General features: G+C 44.8%; 1 protein-coding gene across 7 annotated transcripts in view; it reads left to right on the top strand.

Annotated features, from left to right (window-relative positions):
- Positions 1–25,974, top strand: part of MOBP (myelin associated oligodendrocyte basic protein) — a 43,457-nt gene that overhangs the window by 12,964 nt on the left and 4,519 nt on the right. For 2 of the 7 annotated variants that reach the window (XR_011483606.1, XR_011483604.1), the window contains 3 exons: positions 9,333–9,542; positions 9,809–10,054; positions 17,642–17,861. Coding sequence is in view for 1 of the 7 variants with exons in the window: in XM_070455459.1 (XP_070311560.1) it covers positions 9,337–9,542; positions 9,809–10,054; positions 17,642–17,681 (492 nt within the window). In the remaining 6 variants the exon portion in view is untranslated. Of the gene's footprint in view, positions 1–9,332; positions 9,543–9,808; positions 10,101–17,641; positions 20,073–25,974 lie in introns of those variants that run through there. The other 5 variants (XR_011483605.1, XR_011483607.1, XR_011483608.1 and 2 more) reach the window with 5 other exon arrangements.

Consider the following 25,974-nt stretch of genomic DNA (forward strand, 5'->3'; position numbering starts at 1 on the left):
GCTGTCTCAATCAGAGCAGAGGTCCCCGAGGGATGTGGGGACCACGAAAGAGCATCTGGGGACAGGCAGTGACAGCCTGAGGGCCCCTGCAGAAGCCGTGAGAGGTACCCTTTGTTCAAGCTCTTAATATTCAGCATCTATGGAACATCTGCTCTGAATAAGGCACTGAACAAGGGCACCTTTCCAGGTTCCAGATGCCCTCCTAGAATTATATACAACATTCAGGGCCCACTTCCCTGGTGGCTCAAAGAGTAGTGTCTGCCTACAATGTGCGAGACCCAGGTTTGATCCCTGGGTGAGAAAGATCCCCTGGAGAAAGAAATGGCAACGCACTCCAGTAATCTTGCCTGGAAAATCCCATGGACGGAGGAGCCTGGTAGGCTACAGTCCGTGGGGTCGGAAAGAGTCGGACATGACTGAGAGACTTCACTTTTCACTTACAGGGCTAGGGCACAAGAGAGGAAGTAATGATCACTTCTCCTTGGGGGAAAGGAAGGTTCTGGAAAACCTCCTTGGGAAGTGACTTGACTTTGGGCTGAGCCCCAAGGTGCTAGAAGCATTTGCTGCGTTAACTGTTGGGTGGGAAGGAAGTAGGGGAGGGAGCCCTGAGGCTCAAGGTACAAAGGCTTGAAATAATCCTGCCCCTTGGGGGCCAGGAAGAGCTGGGTTGGGCTGAATGCCCTCACCAGGGCAGAGTCCCTTACTGAATAAAAGCCTTATTACTGAAGGAAAAGGTCAAGTAGCCATAGACTTTTGCCTCCATCTTCCTGGCCAGAGTGTAGTCACATAGGGAGTTATGTATATTTAACAGGGCATATCAGCAAGGTTTGTCATAGAAGGGCAGTGCAGATATTTGGTAGTCAGCACTCACACTGGACATTATGAGTTTTCAGTCATTTTTATTGTTATCATTACTATATGACTTTGGAGAGTTTATGTAACTTTTTCAGGTCTCAATTTCCTCCTCTCTAACATGGGAACAGTAGAGACTACCTGGAGGGTTATATTGGGAATTAGAAATGACAGATTGTTTCTCGGCCTTTTGGCTAAGAGCAAGTATAGAAGTGACAGAAAGCATCTGGAGCATAGTAGGTGCTGAATAAATAGTGAGAGGAGGTTCTTGTTCTCCCTTTGGTTCCTTTCCTTCACTTACTTTTTGTTCTTCTTCAAATACCTGCCTCACTTTCCCCTCCTCTTTAGTTTTACAGTATATGGAGACATCTGGAAAGCCTGGAAGAAATTATAATTTTACAGTTTCAAATTCAGTCATTTTTTTCTCTTCATCCTGCCAGACAGTTTATATTTTCTCTGCAATTAGGTGGTATGGTTTGTGAAAACACATGTAGTGTTTATAATGATCTGCTTTTAGTTACAAAAGTAAATAAAGATGAGTTTACTTTATTAAGCATTTAATTAATGCTTGAATTAAATGTCATGTGAGATACATAAAGAGTGTGCCTGAAGAAGTCAGCGGAATTAGACACGTCATTTGAATGAATTCTTAGGGAAAGGAAAATGGAATTTATGAAGCAAGGTACTTATATTTGTAGTGCTAGGTTCTTATCCTATTTATTTTATTTAATACTGTCAAAGGCCCTCTGAGCTAAATATTATTTGCTGTTTCTATTATGAACTGACTGCTTGTGTGAAATCTAACCCCCAGTGTGATGGTACTTGGAGGTCGGCCCTTAGGGAAGTTATGAGGGTGGAAACCTCACGGATGGAATTAGTGCTCTTATTACAGAGACCCCAGAGACTCCCTTATGCATTCCGCCAACTGTGAGCCAGGAAGTGGGCTTTCACCAGACCCAGATTCTGCCAGCACCTTCATCTCAGACTCCCCAGCCTCTAGTCGATGAGAAATAAATTTATATTGTTCATAAGCTGCTCAGTTTATGGTATTTTTGTTGAAACACCCAAATTGACTAAGACACACTTTTTAAGGTGAGAAAACTGAGTGTACTAAGTCAGAATCGTATTTCACCACATGTCGCTGAAATGGTGGTTTAAACGAGGTGGCAGTTGGCTTGTCTCTCCCATAAAAGGTGATCAGCACTCAGGGGTCCAGGGCGAGAATGACTCTCATCAACGACTCAGGCTCCTCCAGGTTTGTGCTCCACCAAGGGGCTCTATCAGCAAGGTTGAGCTATGCTCCAAAAATAAATTGCTAGATTGTAGTCTGTGCCCAGAATAAATTGCTAGACTGTAGCTTGTTCACATTCCTATCCTCCCTAGATAATTCCAGATTGCTTCTGGAAGTGCACAGCCTTTCAAAGCACACATGGAACATTTTAAAACGCTGACTGTGAATACATGAAACTCAGCCGAACTCAGAGAGCCACTGTCATTCAGACTGCTCTGTCCAGAACGCCTTCAAGTCAGAAGTCGATGTAAGAAAAATAGCTTCATACACTTGGGAACTTTACAACAGATTTTTTAAAAATAGCTGATGAATCGAAGAACTCATTCACATTCAAAATGAAGAGAAACGGAAAAATTTACGTTAATATTGTGGTATGCAGCCGAAGTTGTATGTAAATGTTATAGTCATAAATGCACATGTAAGAAGAGTATGACTCAAGAATAGAGAAAAAGCACAAGAACATAAACCTAAAGAAAACTGAAAAAAAAAAAAATAAATGCACTCAGAAATTAATGGACTAGGAAAAAAGAGCAAAGACAAGCAAGAAAACCAAGAGGTTTTTTTTTTTAAGTCACATAGGGGATAAGTTTTGTCAGGATTAATAAAGAAAATGAGAGAATATGCAAATATATGTTATAAACCATACACGGGACTGTGACTATAAATTTATTATAGATTTTAAAAGGTGTAAGAAAATGCTACAAGTAATATTATGTCTGTATCTATAAAACTTAAAAAATGACTGATTTTTCAAACACATAATTTGAAAAGTATATAAGGTATGGTGTGACTTTTTTTTTATTAATTATATATTTACATGTAAAATTCTCAAGGCAAAAAACTGTTCAAATATTTTCTAAGTGGTTAACTATGAGATAGTAATTGAGGAATTTTCATTATTTTCCTTTATCCAGGGTTTCTAATTCTCAGCAGTGAACATAGGTCTTAAAGCTGCCTAAGGGCTGGTGGGAGAGGGACGGAATAAGCACCCATGGGTCATGCTCCCCTCAGGACCCTGCCCGAGTTTACTTTCCACCCTGGGCTCTGGCAGGGGGTCGTGATGTCTCCAAACTCCACCCTCTACCTTTCCTTTCTTTAGGGAGCTGTTTCCCAGCTTCTGGTGTTTTTCACCCTGGGACATAGGCCCACGCATCTCTGTGCCCTCATCCCATCCTTGGGCCCACCCTCAAGCCCCCATAGTCCAGGCGGGTCCCATCGCCTGGACACCTGCTCCCCCGGGAGGAGGGCTGAGCTCAGGGAACTCAGATGTTGAGCTCGGTCAGTCAGCACCGGAAGCTGGAGTTACAGGGACCTAGGTTCAAATCCCCATCTGCCTCTCACTGCCTTTTTGAACTTAGTCATGTTCCTTAGCCTATCTTGTCTTAGTTTGTTGATGATTATGCAACATCAGAAAAATGAGATAAAGAATATAAAGCAACCACCATAGAATAGGGCCTCAGAAAGTGTGAATTATTTCCTCTACCATTAGTTATTTGCCTGTGCGTGCATGTTCAATCATGTCTGACTCTTTGTGACTCCATGGACTAGCAGTAGCCCTCCAAGTTCCTCCGTCCATGGGATTGTCCAGGCAAGAATACTAGAGTGGGTTGCCACTTCCTCCTCCAGCAGATCCTCCAGACCCAGCAATAGAAACTGCGTCTCCTGCATTGGCAGACAAATTCTTTACCACTGAGCCACCTGGGAAGCCCTGTTTGCCTGTAGTTACAACTCAGAGGGCATCAGAGGATGCGATGGCTGGATGGCATCACTGATGCAATGAACATGAACTTGGGCAAACTCTGGGAGATGGTGAGGGACAGGGAGGCCTGGCGTGCCACAGTCTATGGGGTCACAAAGAGCTGGACATGACTGGGTGACTGAACGACAAAAACACAGCTAACTCACTCGGAAGCCTGGTGTGGTGGGAAAGGATGGCTTGTGTGTGTGTTGTTGGTGTGGCCCAGCACATGGACCTTAGCATTCTTACGCTGGGGTGTGGTGTGGGGCAGAGTTGGAGGGGAGGATATATAACCAGCTAACCATGTACCCCAACTAAATGCAGTATTTCTGCTTCCACAGGCAATAGTAGCCAGAGACTTTCCACCGACTGTAAACATTTTACTAAAGGAAGGCGGGAAGTGCTGTGTTAAAGCTGGGTGAATTTTCAGCTGGTTCTCTACAATGTCAGGGTTCCAGGGAAGAGAATTGCTTTCCCCTTTGGGAACACACTCGATTGGGTAACAAGTGGTGAGGCTGCCCCCTGCTGGACATGGCGGGTAAGGTGGCGAGTGAGGACAGCTGTCAGGGAATAATTTGGGAACTCTCTGAGCAGACGGTCATAGGGTGGGCCCAGGCACCTTGTCAGGTGGGTGGGAATTGAGAATTCAGTCAGAGCAGGAATTTAGAGTCCCAGGAGACCCAAAATCTCTAACACCAGGGGGCAAGATGACTCAAGCAGGCTAGAGGAACTGGGGATGTTTGAATTGCCTGTGAAAAGCTGAGCAGCATTGTCTCCGTGTGCTGGGAGCCTTAAGAGGGTTTCAGTTCATCATTTCCCAGGGGAGCAGAAACCTGAGCTGGACTTTGCCTATGTGTAGGGTTCAGCAGGGCTTTGGAAGATCATCAGGGTTGTAATTACAGTGCATCAGACCCTAAAAATCAACTTCAGTTTCTCACTGGTCTAAAAATGCCTGTTTGTACGAAGCAGTTTGTTGGATACTGATGACCCATTCCCTCCTCCTGCAAATTTGGAGACTTCCAAGAGGCCCCTCCCACCTCCCTGCGGCCCCTGAGGCTCCTTCTTTCCCAGACCCTCTTCCTGGGGCTTGAAGGTAGGCCCACTGCTGCTCCCGGGAGCCTCGCCTGGCCTGGCTCCTCACTCAGCTCACACCCAGCACACCCACTCCCAAGGTGGCGCCTCTTCCCTGAGGTCAAGGACTCTCGAGATGACAGCTCTAGCTCCTGAGTTTCAGGTGCCCATTTCCACGTGGATGTTGTGAGCATGCTTCAACTTACGATAACCCAGACCAATGAGATGATCTCTCCCTCTCCTGTATTTAGACTTCTGATCAGCTGATGGCACGACCCACAAGGACTAGAGCCTTCACAGTGACGGGTAACTCTGGGCTACCTCATCACCTGTGTCCTGACACCATCACCTCTCCCATGCTGCCCGGCAGACAGGGCGGGCTCTCAGGGTGACTGCAATTCACCTTTCTGTATCTTTGCTCAGGAATCAACCATTCCCATCCTTCCACAAACCCTTATCTCTGACTGTCCAAATCTCAGGGCCAGATAAAAGGTTTCCACTTATATTCTACCTGCTTCCCCAGCCCGACACGTGGCCCTGCTCTCATGTGCCATTGCTCAGCACATTCCCGTGTTCCAGAGCATGCCATCTGTGAATTGCACTTGCTGACATCTATGCAACATTAATCATGTACACTGTGAGCTCACCGTCAGCAGGATGTTTATCTGATCCAGAGATGTGTACATATTTGGGCTCAATAGATGGGTCTTGTGCCCAGGAGCATGCCATGTGTATCCTTGCCTGTCTTCCCAGCTGGTGGACACATTTCTTGAGGACGGGACTCAGTATGACTCAGCTTTGTGTTCCTTACAGAGGCTGTGCCTGGCACAACTGGAACATATAATAAATGCTGAATTGGATGCTTGAAGCAACCCTATTAATCATGTCGTATTTGTTGTACCTTGAAGAATTCTAACATTGCAAGTTTTGGACAAAGCAGATGAGCCTATGAGAGATACTGAGATGGAAGTGGTAGAGATGGCGGAAGGAATCTAAGAGACTGTCAGTGACCAGACAGGGAAGTGTTTACCTGGAAAGAGAGCTCAGACAAGAAGACGGCTGATCTGGCAGCACAGAGGTCTTTATGGGAAGCACTTCTCTTTGGGCGGAAAGGAACAGAAGCCAGACAAAAGAGCACAGATGGGGAGGAGATGTGGAAATAGAGAGAAAGAGTATTTATTGATAACTTCTCTGTAGAAGTGAGGAGTTACAGAGAGAAAGAGACGTGAAACTGAGGTTCAGAGAAGATTCTCTTCCAAAATGGGATATTCATGACTATGACTAAGAACTTCTGAAGTGAGGAAGGCTTTCCTAAGTAAAATATAAAACCCCAAGTAAGAAACTGCAGTGTGTGTGCATGCTCAGTTGTGTCCGACTCTCAGCAACCCCATGGACTGTAGCCCACCAGGCTCCTCTGTCCATGGAATTCTCCAGGCAGGAATACTGCAGTGGGTAGCCATTCCCTTCTCCAGCAGATCTTCCTGACCTAGGGACTGAACCTGGGTCTCCTGCATTGGCAGGCAGATTCTTTACCACTGAACTCCCTGGGAAGCAGGAAACTTAATTACCTAAAAATTAATAATTTGGGGGACTTCCCTAGTGGTCCAGTAGTTAAGAATCCACTTGCCAAGGCAGGCGAACAGGGTTTGTTCCTTGGTTGGGGAACTAAGATCCCACATGTCTCAGGGCAACTAAGCCTGTGTGCCACGAGTAGGGAGAAGCCCTAGTTCTGCATTGAAAGATCCTGTACACTGCAACTGAGACCTCATACAGCCATACATTTTTTAAAAAATTAATTATTTTTGACATGATAAAAGATGGTGAAACATCAGGAAAGAACATTTGCAACATATATAACAGGTGTAACACAAAATTTGGACTCTACAAGGTCTACGAGGTGAAAAACGATGTGTTTTCTTTTTATAACTACACTCAACTTGCTCCTCGGCCCTCACTTCTAACTACAGCAGAAAAAAAAACCCATCAAAAAACAAAAAAAAAATTACACACTATAAATCAACTATACTTGAATAAAAAACAAAAGAAACCAAAAACAAAAATCAAAATATTCCTTCAGAGTAACTTAGTTGTTTTGAACATATTCATCCTTAAAACCCAGACCGGGACTTCTCTGGTGGTCCAGTGGCTAAGATTCTGTGCCTCCAATGCAGGGGGCCCAGGTTCAATTCCTGGTTGGGGAACTAGATCCCACATGCCCTAACTGAAGATCTCGCATATCGCAACTAAGACTTGGAGCAGGCAAATAAACAACAGCAATAAAACCCAACCCAGATTATCTGCTCTGTCTTCAAAGAATCCATCACTTTCTCATGGTTTCTTTGATCTTTGTACTTATTTCTGCTGGTTGACACCATTCTGTCTTGCAATGACATATTGCATGTCTGTGTGTGCAACGTGACCTTGAGTTTGCTGAGAGCAAGAACACGCTCAGCGTCCAGTATACATGCACATTACCTGTATTTATTTGTTGGTTCTTGTTGATTAAAAGTCATTTAAGTCCCCTGTGTGCATCAGTGTTTTGGAGTGTTAGGTAGGACTATTTCTGCATGTGTCACATTTCTCAAAGGAAGTTGTAGTAATTAAGATTTTACCCACCCTTTCAGAATTTTTCCAAGAATCAAAATTCTCTCTCTAGTCTCTTGTCTTCCTCCTCTTAGTCTTCCTTTTTAACTTAGGTGGTGATTTAGTCGCTAAGTTGTGTCCAACTCTTGCAACCCCATGGATTGTAGCCTGCCAGGCTCCTCCCTTCCATGGCATTTCCCAGGCAAGAATATTGGAGGGGGTTGCCATTTGCTTCTCCGGGGGGTCTTCTTGACCCAGGGATCAGATCCGGGTTGCCTGCATTGCAGGCAGAGTCTTTACTAACAAAGTCACCAGGGAAGCTCCCTTTTAACTTGTTGCTGCTGCTGCTAAGTCGCTTCAGTCGTGTCCAACTCTGTGAAACCCCATAGATGGCAGCCCACCAGGCTTGCCTGTCACTGGGATTCTCCAGGCAAGAACACTGGAGTGGGTTTCCTTCTCCTTCCATTCCTCCTTCCATTTCCTTCTCCAATGCATGAAAGTGAAAAGGGAAAGTGAAGTCGTTCAGTCGTGTCCGACTCTTAGCGACCCAATGGACTGCAGCCTACCAGGCTCCTCTGTCTATGGGATTTTCCAGGCAAGAGTACTGGAGTGGGGTGCCTTTGCCTTCTCCCCCTTTAACTTAGGTAAGTAGTAAAATGCACATAAATGAAGTGCAGAGCTCACTGAACTTTTATATACATATACCCCTTTGTAGTCATCTCCCAGATAAAGATCCAGAACATTTTCTGCCCCAGCAGGCTCCCTCCTGCCTCTTCTCAGACCCCACCTTCTCCAAATATAACTATGGTCTGATTTCTAGCACCATGCACTTGACTAGTTTTACCTGTTTTTGAACCTCATATAAGTTGAATCATACAGCTTATACTTCTTTGTGTCTGACTTCTTTTGTTCAATATTATGTTTGTGAGATTCAAACATGTTGAGTGTGTTTATAGTCTGTTGTTTCTCTGGTGAAGTATTTTATTGTATGAATAGCAATTATGCTTTTAATAACAAATCTTTCTTGATTTTTTAAAGAAACAGTCACTCCTAAATCTACATTATTTTGCCATAAATGTATTTGGCTTTATAATATTTTTTTCCTGTCCTAAATGAGTGGCTAACACATAAGAGAAAAGAGAGTCCATTTTCAGAAAACATGATTTTAAAATACACAAATAAAAATTAACAAACTCTTCCCTTATGCTGCCTAGGTATGAACTATTGGGTATAAGATAGGCTATAAGGATGTATTGTACAACATGGTGGATACAGCCAAAATTTTGTAATGACTGTAAATGGAATGCACCTTTAAAAACCATATAAATATTTTTTAAAAATTTTGGATGTGATGTATTGGAAGGTTGGGATTGACATATATATATATACCATGACATATATACACTATTGATTCCTATAAAATAGGAAATTAATGATAACTTGTACAGCACAAGGAACTCTGCTCAATGGTCTGCGTTGACCTATTTGGGAAGGGAATCTGAACAAGAGGGGCTACATGTAAATGTATAGCTGATTCACTTTGCTGTACAGTTGGAACCAACACAACTACACTTAAAATTTAAAAAAATTTTTTTAAAAAAGTGCAATTTATTCAATAGCTCCTTTCCATAGAGCTGGGCAGGAAATTGACCTAGATTCAGGATGGAAGACAGCCCTGAATGTGAGCTTGGACCATGCGAGTGGCCTGGAGTGGGTTCCTTGAGTAGAAACCTCCCTCGCCTGATGTGCTGCTTTATGTCTCCCCTCTCCCCCTGCCCCCGCCACTGTTTTTTCCAGTGAGATGAGTCAGAAAGTGGCTAAGGAGGGCCCCCGACTCTCCAAGAACCAGAGGTTCTCCGAGCACTTCAGCATACACTGCTGCCCGCCGTTCACCTTCCTCAACTCCAAACGCGAGATCGTGGACCGCAAGTACAGCATCTGTAAAAGTGGCTGCTTCTACCAGAAGAAAGAGGAGGACTGGATCTGCTGCGCCTGCCAGAAGACCAGGTGAGTGGTCTGCGCTGCCGCCGGCCCCGGGGCTGTGCGTTGGCCTCTGTCCTGCTCCGCTCTGCGATGCTGGGGCCGGGGCTCTCTGCACGCTGCGCTTCCCCCAACCCCCTGGCAGTCGGCTCTGCCACTGGAAGGTACTGGAGGGAGACTGGAAGGTGGGAGGGGGAGCAGGGCTGCCTCCGTGTTTCCAGCTCCGGTCAGCATCTCTTAGGCAGCAGAGGAGAGCCACTGCCCCAGCCTGCAGCTTCTTTTGGCCCTCTCAGACCCAGCCGCCGCGCCACGTCCCCTCAGAGGCCCAAGCGCCAGCCAGCTGCACCCCCCGCGGTGGTCAGAGCGCCAGCCAAGCCACGGTCCCCTCCGAGGCCCGAACGCCAGCCACGCCCCCGCCCAGAAGCCCGGCCTCCACCAGCCAAGCAGCGCCCCCCTCAGAAGGCCAAGCAGCAGCCGCGCAGCAGCCCCCAGAGAGGGCCAGGCACCAGCCGTGGGGGGTCCCCCGTCAAAGCTTCTAGGTTCTGGTAACACCATCTCTTCCCTTTTGCTCCCCCCAGCCCTCAGGTTAGTAGTTACTTCCTGTGTTTACTACCAGTGGGTTATCTCAGTGGTCCTCCTTCATTCAGCCTTGCGAAAACTGTGTAATCGGTTCCCTGCATTAAATCCCCTCGTTTGAAACTCCTAGTGTGGCTCCTGTTTTGCTCAAAGATGCTGTTGGTACAATACTTCAGATGGCAGTGTGGGTTGCTTCCTTTGTCTAATAGGGCTGGAATGATTAATTTATAAAGTCAGAGTGTGAACCACAGTGACAGATTGAATAAACAAGGCCCTCGATTTCTGTGCCTCAGAGAGAGAAGGAATGAGGATTCTAAGGGGTATCTGTGTGTGTGTTAAAGGAGGGGGTCAGCCAGTTCATTCATCCCTCCTCCAAGCACACTTCATCTGATGTTAACCTCAGTGGCAAGATCATTCACTCATCAACAAGCTTGATTGCCTATGTATAGAGTTCCACATACTATGTTGGGGATGGGATGCAGCTGAAACAACCAGGTTGTTTGTGACTCACCAGGACCAGATGAGAGAATAGTTAGCTAGAGTGTAGGGTTAAATGCTCTAGTACTCTCATAATCAGCATGTGCATTGGGCGATGGGAACTGGGAGAATGGTTCCCTGTTTGGGGCTTCAAAGAGGTTAGGTTAGAATAAGTAGAGGATAAGCGGGAGGATAATTAGAGGATAACAGGGAGATGGAGAAGAGGGCGACAGAGGATGAGATGGTTGGATGGTGTCACCGATTCAATGGACATGAACTTGGGCAAACTCTGGGAGATGGTGAGGGACAGGGAAGCCTGGCATGTTGCAGTCCATGGGGTCCTGAAGAGTTGGACACAACTTGGTGGCTGAACAACAACCAAAGGGGGTGATGCTTGTAGACAGAATAGGTGAGCTGGACAGCACATGCTCATCAGCTCCATCTTAGGCAGGTCAGCCTTTTTTTTTTTTTTTAAATAGATGGCTTTTCAGATCAGTTTTAGGTTCACAGTAAAACTCAACAGAATGTTAGAGATTTCCCATATACTCTCTGCCCACACGTGTGGCAAGCCAATTCTTTAATCCTTTTAGTATTTGACAATGAACCTGTTTTATAAGTTAACAGTGGGTGTTAACTGTATTTGAGATTCTCATATATGCTCTGATGCTCAGAGACTACATAGCATATAATAGTGTGTGCATGTCTCACGATGTTTTCAGATTTAGTACATAGAAGAATCAACTGGGGAATGTGAAAATGCTCACAAGCAATCTAATTCCTTGGGTCACTGGTGAGATCTGGGGAGCTGCATTTTCAACAAGTAACCACCCCATCCCCAGCGTAGGTGAGGTAAGGTTAATTTGTGAAGAGAAATAACAGATTGGTAAGTGACTGGTAAGTCACTAAAAGTGTAATAGGAAGTTGTATAGCAGGTAATCTGGTTGTTAATGTATGCCTTCTGAAGGGGCCTGAGTACTAAGGTCCTGTGACAGGTAAGTTTTGATATATGGACGTGGTTAGGAAATGTGGAGAGCGGAGGAAACTAACTGTATATGGCAAGTCATCCATGGTGGGGGCTTCAAGCCCACCATCCCCAGTGCGTTATGTGATGGCTGTTGGGCGGCTGGGAATTGAACCAGGACATCAGGAGGAGGGGGAAGACAATGAAAAGCCAATCTCCTCTGAGACACAGACGTGTCTGGATTTAGCCTCGCTGGTTTTACTCACTTAAATATTTTAGTGGTGGTGTATTTTGACTCCCCCAGTTAGCTCTTCTCGGTGGGTATCAGAGAAGACACCTCTATAGGCTACCGCCTCCTCAGTTGTCGCCCCTTCCCTGGGACCGAGGGACCTGACAGGCTTCATTCACAATGTCTAGGGACATCCCAGACACATCTGAACCCTCCCTTCTCAGGTTCCCAAAGGTCCCGAGGACTGCAGTCGGGCTGCTACTTGACTGTCCTAAATCAAAGTGGTAGGAGGAGGGCTAACGGGGACAAATTCCCTCTGAAGCAGAGCTACTAAATTCCAGGTGAAGAGAAGGTCACAAAAAGTTTCCCTGAAATTGACTTACTTTTAGACATGGTGCCATTCTTGAGATCTGACCTTTAGAGGTTATACAATTTTGACAAAGGCCTTTTGGGTCTTTAGCAATTCTCACTCTTCCTCTTATCAACGATCTCAGCAAATAACACCACAGCCTCTCTAGTCACTCCCACTGGAAACCCAAGCCCCACCCTGACTTCCAGCCTCTCACCACACACACAGGTTTGCCAATTTTACTTTCTGGAAATTTTTTTTTTTTAACCGTAACTTAAAGTACATTTAGAGTTGATGTGAAGGGACGCAGAAGTGAGACTGAACCTAGAATCAGAGAGAAGACATAGGGATCGTGGCTAGAGTAAGGCTGCTTCATAGTGTGTGAGGAGGGATGGGCCACTGATGGAGCAGGAAGAGCCGTTTGGCTTTGGAAAGCAGAGAGAGACCCACTAATGGGCTGAGATGAAGGCAAGGCATACTCTGAGGAGGAAAGAATCAGGGGTTTGGGAAGGTTAGGGTGGGTTAGGAACACCAGAGACACAGGCGGTGAGGCTGTGCTGAGGGCTTGCTGAGCTCTGCTGGATGGAGCTGTGTCTGAACCACCTGTTCTTATGAAGCTCGTTGTCCGATGACGGAAACAAGAGCCATTTCTGAAATCACCAGTGGACTCATCCAACTCATCACAGTCTGCTTTTCTTCCGGCTTGCGTTGTTGAAGGTTCTCACAGCAACTGTTCCTAAACTTCACCAGGCGCCTCTGGCTTTTCCTTCTCTCTCCATCAGACTCCTTTTTTTTAATCCTGGTAGTTTGATGTTAAAATGTTTTTAAGTGTTCATTATTTAATTGTTTATTTAAATTAAGTTCTCCAGTTTATCTAAACTAAAAAAAGTCAAAACAGTTTAACTTCTCCTCCCTGCTCTCTGCCTCTATTCTGTCTGTGAGCTTGTTTTTAATTTGGTTGTTTGCTTTTTTAGATACCATGTGTAGACGAGATCCTATGATGCTTATCTTTCCCTGACATGTTTCTTAGCATAATGCCCTCCAGGTCCTCCCATGTTGCTACAAATGGAAGGATTCCATACCTTTTTAATGGGTGAATAATAGCCCATTGCATATACATATATATGCAAGATGTTACGGAAAAATCAGAATGAAACTTTAGCTTTTTGGCCAACTATATGCATGTATGTATGTGTGCGTGTATGTACATATATATATATATATATATATATGCTCTACAGTTTATTTACTTATCCACTGATGGACATTGTTTCCATATCTTGGCTATTTATAAATAATGCTGCAGTGAACACACGGGTTCATTTTATTGTTGTTAAGTCCCTAAGTCGTGTCTGACTTTTTTGTGACCCCAGGGTCACTTTTTTGTAGCCCACCAGGCTCCTCCGTCCATGGGATTTCCTAGGCAAGAATACTGGAGTGGGTTGCCATTCCCTTCTCCAGGGGATCTTCCTGACCCAGGGATCAAACCTGTGTCTTGGTGGGTGGATTCTTTACTACTGAGCCACCAGGGAAGCCCTTAAAAATTTTATCCATTCTAATATGAGAGTTGTGGTACCTCATTGTAGTTTTAATTTTGCTTTTCCTATTGATTAATGATGCTTTTTTAAATGAACTTATATATCCTCCACCAAAGACATTTACTGGTGAAGTGTGTGCTCGATCCTTTGCTTACTTAAAAAGCAAATTATTTTCTTATTATTGTGTCTTATAGTGTATTATTATATAATATACTATAATTATATTATTGTAAAATAATATAATTATTTTATATATGTCAGATATATAAAAATATATATCTGGATACAAGCTCTTTGTTAAATATATGTTTTGCAAATATTTCCTCTCTGTCTGTGGTTTACTTTATCATTTTCTTAACAGTGTCTTTGTGAAGGACCAAAGTTCTGAACCTTGGCTAAATCCAACTTACTAATTTTTTATTTTTATAGATCATGTTTTTTGTATTGTATGTGTGCTTTTTGTATTGTGTGTAAGAGTTCTTTGCCTAACCAAAGGTCACAAAGATTTTCTCTTATATTTTCTTTTCAAAATTAAAAAATTTAACTTTTATGTAACTATCCATACAGGGTTAATTTTTTGTAAATGGTGTGAGATGTGGATTGAGGTTCAAGTTTTTTTACATACAGATATTCAATTGTTCCAGCATCATTTGTTGAAAAGATTCTCCACTGAATCTTTTAACTCTTAATTTTTGCAATTCTGTCAAAAATCAGTTGGTCATTTGTGAATTTATTTCTGGACTTTCTATTCTGTTTCATTAATTTATGTATCTTTTCTTTAACCAGCTTCATTAACTATAGCATTATAGTAAGTGTTAACATCAGTTTAGTGCAAACTCTCCAATACTCTTTTTCATTTTTGAAATTGTTTTTGACTATTCTCATTCTTCCACTTTTCCATAGAAATTTTAGTGTTAGTGTGTGAATTTCCTCAATACATCCTGGTAAAACTGAATGGGATGGTGTTAAGTTTGTAAGTCTACTTGGAGAGAACCATATATGGTGTATCTCCCCATTCATTTAGCTCCTTTTTGTTTTATAGTTTGCAGTATACAGATCTTACACATATTGTTTGCTTTACATTTAGGCATTTCATGCTTTTAGGTACTATTAAAATAGTTCTTTTTCAATTTCAATTTTTCATTGCCAATGTATAAACATATAATTGATTTTTGTATACTGATCATGTATCCTGTGATCTTGCCAAACTCACTTATTCTAGTTTTTTTGCGGGGAGGGGAGGGTAGACTCTGGAATTTTCTACATTGATAGTCATGTTATCTGTAAAAAGAGACAGTTTTATTTTTTCCTTTTTGCTCTCTATGCCTAGTTTCTGTATGTGGTTTAAACTGCTATTTCACCTAGAACATTTTATTTTTAGAAAAATATTTTAATAAGATTAAGTCCTTGCCAAATGGTCTTTCTGAATAATTAAAAGGGATTAGATCCCAAAGGTCTGGGCCCAACCAGATATTGGACTTGGGTTGAGTTGTAGGTTCATACCTGTTTTTACCTCAAATTCTTATTTCAGGATGTGGCTTATCTTTCTTCATAGCTCATTGACTGACTTCCTCTATCATCAAACTAGAGAATGGGCATGAATATGCTTTGCATTTACAGAATCAAAGAGGTTCCAATTACCACTAGAATTCTTAACTTGGGCAATTCCCCAGGATCACTAGGTACAGATATCACCTTGATGCTTATGAGAGATGAAGCTCTCAGGGTTGCGTTTACATGATGGACTTAATTCTAGTCTATATTTAGGGACAGCTCTTCTTAAGGAGAACTAAGACCCTGAAGAACAGTCCTGTGATGGCTGATTATGTGTAGGCCAAAACTCACGCCTCTTCTTTCCCCAACCCTACCGGGCCCTGAGCCGTTTGTTTCTTCTGCTCTGCCATGTGGAAGGTCTTTATAGTTTTCACCCTTCAGAGCTAGGCTACAAGATGATGATCAGGACATATTATACAGCTTTTGTTCTTGCTTAATACTGGCTGGTTATTTGCCTATTTTGGTTTGGCCGATGGCCAAATGGGGCCGATGGGGATGATATGCAGAGTATGTCATGTAGCCAGAGGACCCTCATGTCTGCAGCCCCCATCATTGCTGTCAGTGGGAAGGAGCCTGGGGGTGGCCCTTAGACAAAGCCTCCTCACTGAACTGAGGCCAACTTCAGTGTGAGCTCAGCTGGTACATTTGACACCCCAGGGTCCATCTCCCTTGCCGGAGGGTGCAGGAGTCGCAGGAGCAGGGCCTCTATCTTTTTGTTTTAAGTATTTATTTATTTGTTTGGCTGTACCGGGTCTTAATCGTGACACATGGATCTTTAGCTGTGGCATGTGGGCTCTAGTTCCCTGACCAGGGATTGAACCCAGGCCCCTTGCATTAGGAATACAGAGTCTTAGCCATTGGACCACCAGGGAAGTCCTGGAGACTCTATCTTATACTCATAACCCCAGGGCCTGACTCAGGGCTTGACTGAACTATCAATACACCTAGCAGTCAGTCTGGCCCGGTGGAAAGGTCAAACCTCAGCATCAGATTTGAGGCTGAGCACAGCTGCCTGTCCAAGTCACTTATTCTCTTAAAGCTGTGTTTTTCCCATCTGTGACATGTGGCTATTATCTACCTCATTTGTGATCATGGTAAAATGCTTAATTCATTAGAACTTTTATGTAACAGATACACTGTGTCACTCAGTCCTAACTACTAGCAGATCCTCCCCAAGCTGGCTGCTTCCCTTGGTTGAGAAGGAACTCAGGGGCTGCTGCACAGTTTGGGCATCCCAGTGGCATCAATGTGGCTGCCGTTGCCAGGGGAGTGCCCATGAGATAACCAGGTGCTCAGAGTATCTAAGATGCTAAGTGGTCTATGTGCAGCGGTAACTGCAGAGGTGGTACCCAGGCTATGTGAGCATCCACACTAGTGTCAGCATCCAGGGTTTTATATTCAGCAGGATCTATAGGACATTCTAATGTGAACTGGCTGGCCCATGTCTGGAAGGCATGGAAAAGATCCAGAAAACAGGTTCTCTTCCTAAATTTCAAGAGATGTGTTCTAACCTTTCAGGCTACAATTCACTAGGCAAGTTTCAACAAAGTATTTCGTCATTGTTTTTCCTGGTGTCCTGGATCCTTTCTGAAGGGCACTAGCATTTGCCATATAATTTGGGGTTTGGGAGAATGCTGTTGTTAACACTTTATTTTTAATTTTATTTTGAATTTTTCAAAGACCCCAAGCTATAGGAAAAGCTGTGATCCTCATAAGGTTAGTCTCTGGTGGAAAAATGCATATTCCTGACGCACTTGTCTTGGTGTTTTTTTTCTTATTTATTTTTAAAATTAAGAACTTTGATGATATTCTGAAACTATTTGACATGACCTCATTTTGAAGGTAGTCACATAGGTTTCTGCAGTCTAAATAATTTAATCCCTCAGCTGGAGAATAAACTTTCAAGCAATAATATTTTGGGATCACATATTTATAATGATCACATATTTATAAGGAAATAACTGAGTGTTATCTCCTTCTTGAAAAGTCTATTCTGCATCAAAATAGGAACACATCAATATGGCCACAATTTTACAATGTGCATACACACCCCTATGTGTATCTGTGTGTATGTTCGTGTGGGCATGTCTATTGGCAGTAAAACTAGCCTTTTCTAGGAGTGGTGGTATTTTGATTCTGTGTTTTTCTGTATTTCAAAATATTTGCAATGATTAACAGAGAAACAATCATCACTGTCCATAATGACAGAAGAGCTTTTAAAGAAAATCTTCCCCAGGCTCAGGTCCAAAATATAAAATATTATTATAAAATAAAAAATATTATCATATTTTTTTGCCAGATACTTTCAGAAGTGAGAAATTAAGGAGAGATTTTTAAGGCTGAGTTTACCAGAAGTGATCACCTCAAAGGTAGTCTATAAATCTACAGTTCTAGTACTGAGCCCTGATGCTGAGGGTTTATTTGTTTCTTTTTGTTAACCAGATTGAAAAAGAGGACCAAGCCAAGCCCTCGGAAGAAGTGATGGAGGAGTTTCAAGTGAACGGTCAGCCTCAGCTCCTGGACTCTCTGCTTCTCGACGCACGTGCCCTGGGACAGGTCCCCCGGCTTTGAATATGACGCAGGGGGCGCCACCTGCTGATGTGGCCACGGCCGATGCCCACAGTCCCCGTGGGGCGGGCGCCGCCGGGCAGCCTGCCTGGAGGTGAGAGGAGAGACCTGGGTGCGTTCGGCTCCAGGCGGCGGGTCCCCTCAGCACCCCCCAGGCTCCACAGTCCTGTCCGCTGGAGGGTGGACACAGGCCTCCAGGATCTCTGGAGCAGGACGGCCCCACTGCCGGCCCATGTGCTGTCCTCCAAACTCAAGACCCTCCGTGCCTGGCATCTTGTTGCCTAGGCTGACTGTTAATCCTCGACCGCCTCCTTTGTCTGACCTCCTTAACCGTCCCTGGACTAGCTCACAGTCAGAGGCAAGACTCAGATTCTTTTGTAGTAAGACATGGGGCTGCCAGATGGTCCGGAGATGCAAGGAGATTCGCAGGGAGGGTAGGAGCTGTCTAGATGCGCCTGTCAGAGACGGCCAGTGTGCTGGGTCAGAAGCTGGAGAAAAGTCACGAGGAAGGCGCTCCCTCCCAGCCCCCTGTCTCCAGCCTCACACAGGGATCTGTGGGTGTCTCCTCCCGACCCCCTCCTGGGGGTCCTGACAGCAAACACTCTCAGGCAGCCATCTAAGTCCAACCCCTCTGGACAGTCTCAACTCCAGCGCTATCTGCTCTGTAAAATGTGTAACCCTGGGCAAGTAATCTGGGCTCAGCACCCTGCCCGCCTCCCCTCTCCCGTATGCTCAGAGACAAGGCTGCTAAGTCGGCCCCTTGGGAGGCAGCACTGCTGTTTCCCCCCCCTCCCCACCTCAGGACGCAGGCGGACCCCAGGGCACCTTCGCAGGGCCAGAAAGGGTGCTCAGAGAGCTGCTGTTCTCAGGCCGTGGAGCCCCAGATTCCTGGGGGAGGGCTGAGCCCTGCCCCCCGTCCCCCACCCCCGCTCTCCCTGCCTGGACCCCTTTATATACTGTAGAGGGGTCAGGAAAACTAGGAGAGGAACTTGGCCTTCGGGAGAGGAGAATTAAGCCAGGGGAAGGGTGAGTTAGGGCAGCTGAGCAGTCCAAGACCTCCCTCCCTGTGTGTGAAACCATTCCATGGTGTGTGGGGCGCTGAAGCCAGTTATCAGGGAGCAGGGTTGGGGTTGACTTCTCATCTCTTCTTTTTGATTTGTTCCCACTATCCGTAGCCCTAGGCTCTTGAAAAGGGCTTTGATCTGGAGGATGGGCTCTAGATCAGGGCCGTAGGAACTCACTCCCTCACCCCTCTCTGGTCCTCCTACACTCCTTATACATATGCACGTGTGGGGGGCAGTGCCCCAGGTAAACCAGAGGACCCTCAGACCACCTGGTGCTCCTGTGGATTGGGGTGTGTGTGTGTGCGTGTGGTTTAGAACCTTGGCTTTGGGAGAATATCTCTGGGCTTGTCTTCGCTCCCAGGCACAAATACTGGAGAGCCACTCTGAGTTCTCTGTCGATCCCACGGCCCTGGAGGACCCTGACTGCTGAAGCTGACCGTGACAGAAGACCACGCTCCCTCCGGGGCTGACCGTGGTGTAGGATTCCGCTGTGTAACCCAGCAGTGGCCTTGTGGGAGCACCCCTCCGTGGGCTACCCTACCCAGCTCAGAGAGGAGGGATGGAAGGAGAGAGTTGAGGGCCTCCATCTCTCTTCAGGCTCCAGTGGGGTCCATTCCAGAAGGCTATTCCAACTTGTTTTTGCCACTGTGCCTATTGGTTTCTAAAGCTGGGGTCGAAGGGTGGAGGATACAGGGAACAGATCCTCCTCCCAGTCCTCCACTCCTCCAACCCTTCTACTCATGAGGCCCAAGGAGGGGAGGCAGAGCCAGGCCCCAACCCCAAAGGGTACAGAGCTCGTTGTTCACTTTGCTTGTGACTCAGACGCCCTTTCGCTACCCAACAAGACCTTACTTTCTTGCCTCTTTCTGGTTTCTGCTTTTGCATGTGTAAATGATATGTTGTCATATCTATTAGCGCTTGTGCTAACCTCAGGGCCCTATTCTTACTGTTCATTCTGCCTGTGCTGTTCTGGCCCAAGATCTCTGCACTAATGCCTTCAACTCAAATACCACGTCAGAGAGGCTTCCTTGGGAAGTCAGTGTGGTTTCCATAGTTATGCTCTATCGCATCACTCTAGCAGTGATCACCTTCTCCAACCATCTTGTTCATACATTTACTTGTTTATTGCTTGGGACCCCATCTCCTTCTAATGTAAACTCCACAACTGCCAACACTTGTTTACTGCCACATTCTAAGTTTCCCAACACTAGTAAGAACTCAATAAATGCTTGTTGACTGGATGGACGTTTGTCTGTTATTCTTAAAATAGGCACAATTTTCCAAAAGTTCAGAGAGAGAAGTCAAAGGTGTCTATTGTGTTCAGCAGCAAGGAACCTTCTAGGGTGTGACCCTGTAGGGCATCCTCTGTGAGAATCCACGGGAGGTGAGGACAGAAATTGGGGAAGGGAGATTCAACTCCCTCAACTAAGCTCCACCAGAAAGGGAGGCAGAGGAGGGGGCCATAGCAGGAGTGTTCCATGAACCCAGTTGACACCTGGCATGTTGAATGCTGCTGGGAAGGAGGCAGCAGAGTGGGTGTAAGAAGGAGGAGGAGGAGATAATTGGTGGAGTCAGGAACTGAGCAAGTTCTGGGAGACAGTGAAGGACAGGGAAGCCTAGCATGCTGCAATCCATGGGGTTGCAAAGAGTCAGATACGACTCAGCGACTGAATAGCAGCAACTGAGGAGGCTGGCGAGAGGAAGCCAGGGCACAGGTGAGGGCATCAGGTGTGGAGCAAGGGTTCCTTCTCATCAGAAAAAAGGGAAGGAGAGCATAGGTTCTGGTGGGTTTGCAGGGTCAGTGACAGGAGCTTGAGGCAATTCCTGCCCGTGGCTTCGCTTTTCTACTGGAGTAGGAGGTGAAGTGCCCTGTTCACAAATGGGGGTGATGTTGGTGCTGTTAGTGGTCAGAGATATGAGGAGAGTGGAGAGGATTATAAAGATATCACTTTATCTAAGGTCTTTGAAATCTTCTTAAACCTTTCTCCAGATGAATTTCATTAATTAATTTTTAGTTCAAGGCAATATCGTGACACTAAGTTGTTGTCTATAATGTCACATTTAAATGTGAATCTAAGATCTAAATCTGAGACCCATGTGGTCTCAGGAGGAAGATGGAAGAGTTGGAGAGAAAATGCAGAGTTTGATCTTCCCAAAGAATACAGAATCACAAGGAAGCTTTCACTATGGGAAGCTGCAAAAATGCTGACACTTCACAGTGAGATGGGGCTGTGCTATGGGACAGTAAATTGCTGAGTGTCCATCTAGTTTGCTGTTCAGACACCAGAGAAATGTGAAAACTTATTCTTCCAGGAGAGCTTCTTGCCTGACTCCATAGCATATCTGTCAGCCCCATTAATAACATCACTAACAGGTACTTACTATCTCTACTGAAATAAAATGAAGTATTTTTAACAGACAAAGATGATGTTGTTGGCCCAAGAGTGGGGTGTTTTATTTGCAATTTGGAGAGATTTTGCTTACTCATTCTTCTTATTTGTAACACAGGTACACACTTGTAAGAATGCTGGGTAAGGATAGTAATAAAATTTTTCTGTTGAGTATCAACTATCTATCCATCCTGTGCCACATAGAGTTTTATGTTTATAAGTAGGAGAAGTTGGTTATGGCCTCCATGGCCATTGAATCAAGACCTTGACCTTATCGCTATTATGTCGCAAACTGGAAATTGCCAAACTGAGCTTGGTGAAACCCTGGGGTACTTGGAGATGCCACCTTATGAGCTAAGAGGGAAGAGAACCAACAGGTGTCCAGGCCACCTCCACGTCAACTAAAGCAGCTTTTAGGGTCTATGTTGATTTCTAATTTTATATAGATAAAGGGTCCCACTAGGGTAAAAGAGTCAAAAATCTCTACTTTAATGGCTAAAGCAGAAAGAAAAAAATTTTTTTTGGCCTTGCCATGTGAGTTGCAGGATCTGAGTTCCCTGACCAGGGATTGAACCTATGCCCCGGAAGTGAAAGTGCCAAGTCCTAACCACTGGACCAGCAGGGAATTCTCAAATATTGATAGAATACTTATGTTAGTAATTTTCTAAGTGATTTCTTGAAGAGTGTATTCTTTGGTAATGACATTATAGATTTAGGTTCAGTTGATGGGTAAGGGTATTTCAATGATTACTTATTGCCTCTAAGGCAACATTCACCTACCACCAAGTTGAGTGTTTTGACTTTTGATCAAGGTTTAGCCAACATTTGGATGAGCAAACCAACATAGATTAGCCTAGTTCTGATAATTATTTTTGTTTTAAGCAAATTGATATAAAAGTTTTATATTCAACATGGATCATATTCAAACTCATCTCTGTTGTACAAGATACATTAACTATATAAACTATATTAATAGCACATAAAACAGGTTTGAGGAGAGTGGAGAAAATGAAAGGTGACAGCTCAAGGGGTGGTCTTCATAGCAAATCCAATATCTATCAGATTTGAGCCATTTGGTTCAAAAAGATCTCTTAACAATAAAACTAAGTTCTGAGATACGCTCAGTCTCTAAGTCCTGCCTGACTCTTTTTGATCCCGTGGACTGTAGCCCATCAGGCTCCTCTGTCCATGGAATTTTCCAGGCAAGAATACTGGACTGGGTGGCCATTTCCTCCTCCAGGGGACTTTTCCCGACCCAGGGATCAAACCCACATCTGCTGTGTCTCCTCCTTTGACAGGTGGGCTCTTTACCACTGAGCCACCTGGGGGGCCCGAGTTCTAAGACAGTGTTAGCCTAATGACCAAAATAACATTCACGGTGGATCTGGAAGCATCCCAACATAACCTGAGGCTGGAAACCTGGGGGGCAGGTGGTAATATCAGGAGAAGCTCCTTTCTAGAACCTATAGGCTGCATGTATTCTGTAGTGAGAGCAAGATAATCTCAAGTAAGGAGGGTCAAGAAAGAGGGTACTTTCTTATGGCAAGAGGGTCTATGTTTCTAAAATTTTCTATAGCAAAGAGATATAAGCTCACTAGGAAGAAAGACTGGGAATGTGTGGGTCCATGTTTGAGAAGGCGGCTGATTGCAATGTGAGTCATTTATGTGTTGAGTTAATGGCAGATATTCCTGGTGAAGATGGGAAGTTATTGGCACCAGCATTAGCTAAGCCAGCCCTCCCTGGAGAAGGTTAAGAGCTCTTGGGGCCATTCTTTGTCAGTGAGGCCACACCAGGGCCAATCTTCGATGCGGATATTTTATCAGGTCCTGAAAATAGCTCCTTGGCCCAGGTGGTGGTCCATGCGTAGCCCCTTGTAGACCACCAAGCAAGTCTGTTTGATCAGCGATGAAGTGGACAAATCCCCACAGCGTTCACCGTTGAGGAGGGCTGGGTACTCTGTCATTCAGAGTGTGGGATTCAGTAGACATTCTGGCAGTTTTTCATCAAGTCAGGTTTACAGATCAAAAGCAAAGCTTTTCCTGATACCTGATAGGTACCTGTACCCAGGTGGTTGCCCATTCACAACTAATTCACAACTAATTCACTTGTAAACATGCCTCTTCCATAGCAAGAAGCAAGTGAAGGTCACAGTGGGGTCGAGTGCCCCAGTACTGCCAGGGAGTGTGCTCAGGGAGCCAGCCTGGCTCCCAGGATGTCTCACTGATGGGAGTTACTTAGTGATCTTCCTGGATTTGGTTAATTTCTGAGGCCTCTGAAGTACATCCACCTTTGACTTTGCTATCTGCAATTCCTGTCTCCACAAGGCAGCATCTCTCTTCTCTCCAGGAAGAAATCTTGATGCATCAAAAAGAAAAAGTCTGGTTTCTTGGGCTTTTTTTTTTTCACCACATGGTGATCCAACAGATTTTTACATAATCTATCTTCACTATAATTCATCTTCCGTTTCTTGAATTCTCTGTGAACATCCCCTTCGGCAGCTGACAGCTTCTGTTCTTTCTCTTCTGGCTTATAAGCTCTGTGAGTCAGACCCTTCAACAGAATCTTAGTTTTCTGCTGATGGAGATCATTAAGGACCTCTACTACCAGCTGCAAGATTTTGCATTTATTTTCAACCAGAGCTTTGCCTGCAAGCAACGAAAAAGAAAATCATTTTCCAACCTTTTTTCTTCCAGCTGATGCCTCGCTGACGCTTCATTATTTGGTTTGGAGTGTAAATAGTGTCTGTTTTCTTCCCTCTTGTTAATGTGGATTTTGGTATCATCTACTTTCCTGACTTCATTTTTTTTTTTTTTTTTACAATGGTAATCTGCCAACCAAATCTTTATTTTTAAAATGATCCTGTTCATTTCCTTCCCTATGATTTTTCTCCTCTGATCTTTCATGACTAAGATTTAGCTGCAGAGCATATTTATTGAGAACTTCAACGCCATTATTTTTCTAAGTCACAGCTTCTTCCTGAGACATGAACTCTTACCTGATTTGCTCACCAGTCCCCATGGCCAGGGCTGGGAGGCTGTGAACAGCAAGGGGCAGAAGGGGATCACCCTGCCCCCTCCAACAGCTTCTTCTCCTTCTAGCTCCTGTCTTCCTTTCACCTCTTTCCCTCCCTCATCTGTTTTCCTACAGTTTAAATTCACAGAAGATCTTGGTGCTTAGATTTCTAGCAGAGCTACTAACAATTTTTCCACATTTTTATTGCTTTGGGTTTCACAATGTCTTCGCTGCCTTCTCCAGATGCTGTTCTCAGCTGTTCATGGAGATTCTGTCCAAACCAGCACCACATTGCTTCGTGCGGGTCCCCACCCTCAGGTGACCAAGAGTGATGCCAAGAGGGGTGCTGACCCACACCCCGGTGTATTCTGGATCCAGGTCTCTCCAGTCCCTATTTTCTTCACTTCCCTAACTGGCCTTGCCAAGGTGCCATCACGTCAGGCTCTCTTGAGTCACGATGGCTGTGTCACTGCTGAGTCTGCCTCTGTAACTTGCTTTCACCCACAGTTTTAATTTGCCGCTACCTGCGTCTTCTCAAGTCTCCAAAAGTCCTCCAAATACTTGAATCTGGCTCCTCAGATGACAACTTCCCTTTTCTTCTGGTGTACATTTCCCTTCAGTGAGCTCTTGAAGTCCTAGTAAGAGAATCTCTGGAGTCCAAAGGAAGAGCTGGGAGCATTTAGCACCAAACTGGTGTTTGTGTGTGCATGTGTGTGTGTGAGACAGACAGGGAGACAGAGACAGATTCTTTCCTTTTTGTGGCCTCTTTCCTTCTTCTGCTTCATGTGCCCTGGGGAGGCTGGCCCCCTTCCTTCCACCCCTGACTCCCTGTCATCCCTGTGCTCAAATCACATGCAGGTGGTGGGAGATCCAGGGTTCCCTGGCAAGGGTGAACCCAGTGGTACTTCTTGCCCAAACAGAAGGTTTGGTTGGCATGTCACTCCAATTTCCTCTCTCTCTTGACTTGTGAAACTCATGTTGCTGTGAAAACGGAAAAGCTTTAGTGTACATATATCATCCAACAAAGGTTCCTAAAGCTGCTTCTTAAAGCAGCTCTGTTTTTTGAACACTTCTAACCCCTACTGGGATATAACTGATTTAGAACAGTTTTATACAGTGACTTTCTCATACAGGGAATTCATTATGCCAATGAAATGGTTTAAACCAGGACATTGTTTACATGGGGGGCAAATTGGGGATGTATGTGTGTGTGTGTGTGTGTTTTCCCTTCCTAAGTGGAGAACTCATTTTGCCTCAAAATCTAAGTCCCCATTAAAAATTTTTAGAGGACTACCTGACTTTTGCTCTCCACCCACAATTTTTAGGAGCCCTCCTTTCACATATGACCCTGGAGCAGTAAGCACTTTTATATTTACACCTAAGAGATCAAAACAAAAGGGTCTGTCCTCATGGACAACTCTGCTCATCCCCAGAGTCACTGGTCAACAAGGTCAATATTTGCTGACTGAGTAAATAATGAAAATATTTTCAAAAAATTATTTAGAGGCTTATTGAGTAGTATGTAAGTAAAGACTCAGAAATGAAAATGCCAACCGGTAGGCAGAGGGCCCAGAGGACAACCTGAGATGCTCAAGGTCACACAACTTTTTCAGAGAATAGCGGGGCATACTACCATCTCCCCTCATCCTCCAGCTCATTTACTCAGGGATTACAGCTGTGACTTTGTCAAATAGGTGATTATTTTCCATGCCCTGGCCCTAGTGAGGAGTAAGGCATTTT

Source organism: Odocoileus virginianus, chromosome 26 (genome assembly GCF_023699985.2).
Source record: "Odocoileus virginianus isolate 20LAN1187 ecotype Illinois chromosome 26, Ovbor_1.2, whole genome shotgun sequence".
Lineage (NCBI taxonomy): Eukaryota > Metazoa > Chordata > Mammalia > Artiodactyla > Cervidae > Odocoileus > Odocoileus virginianus.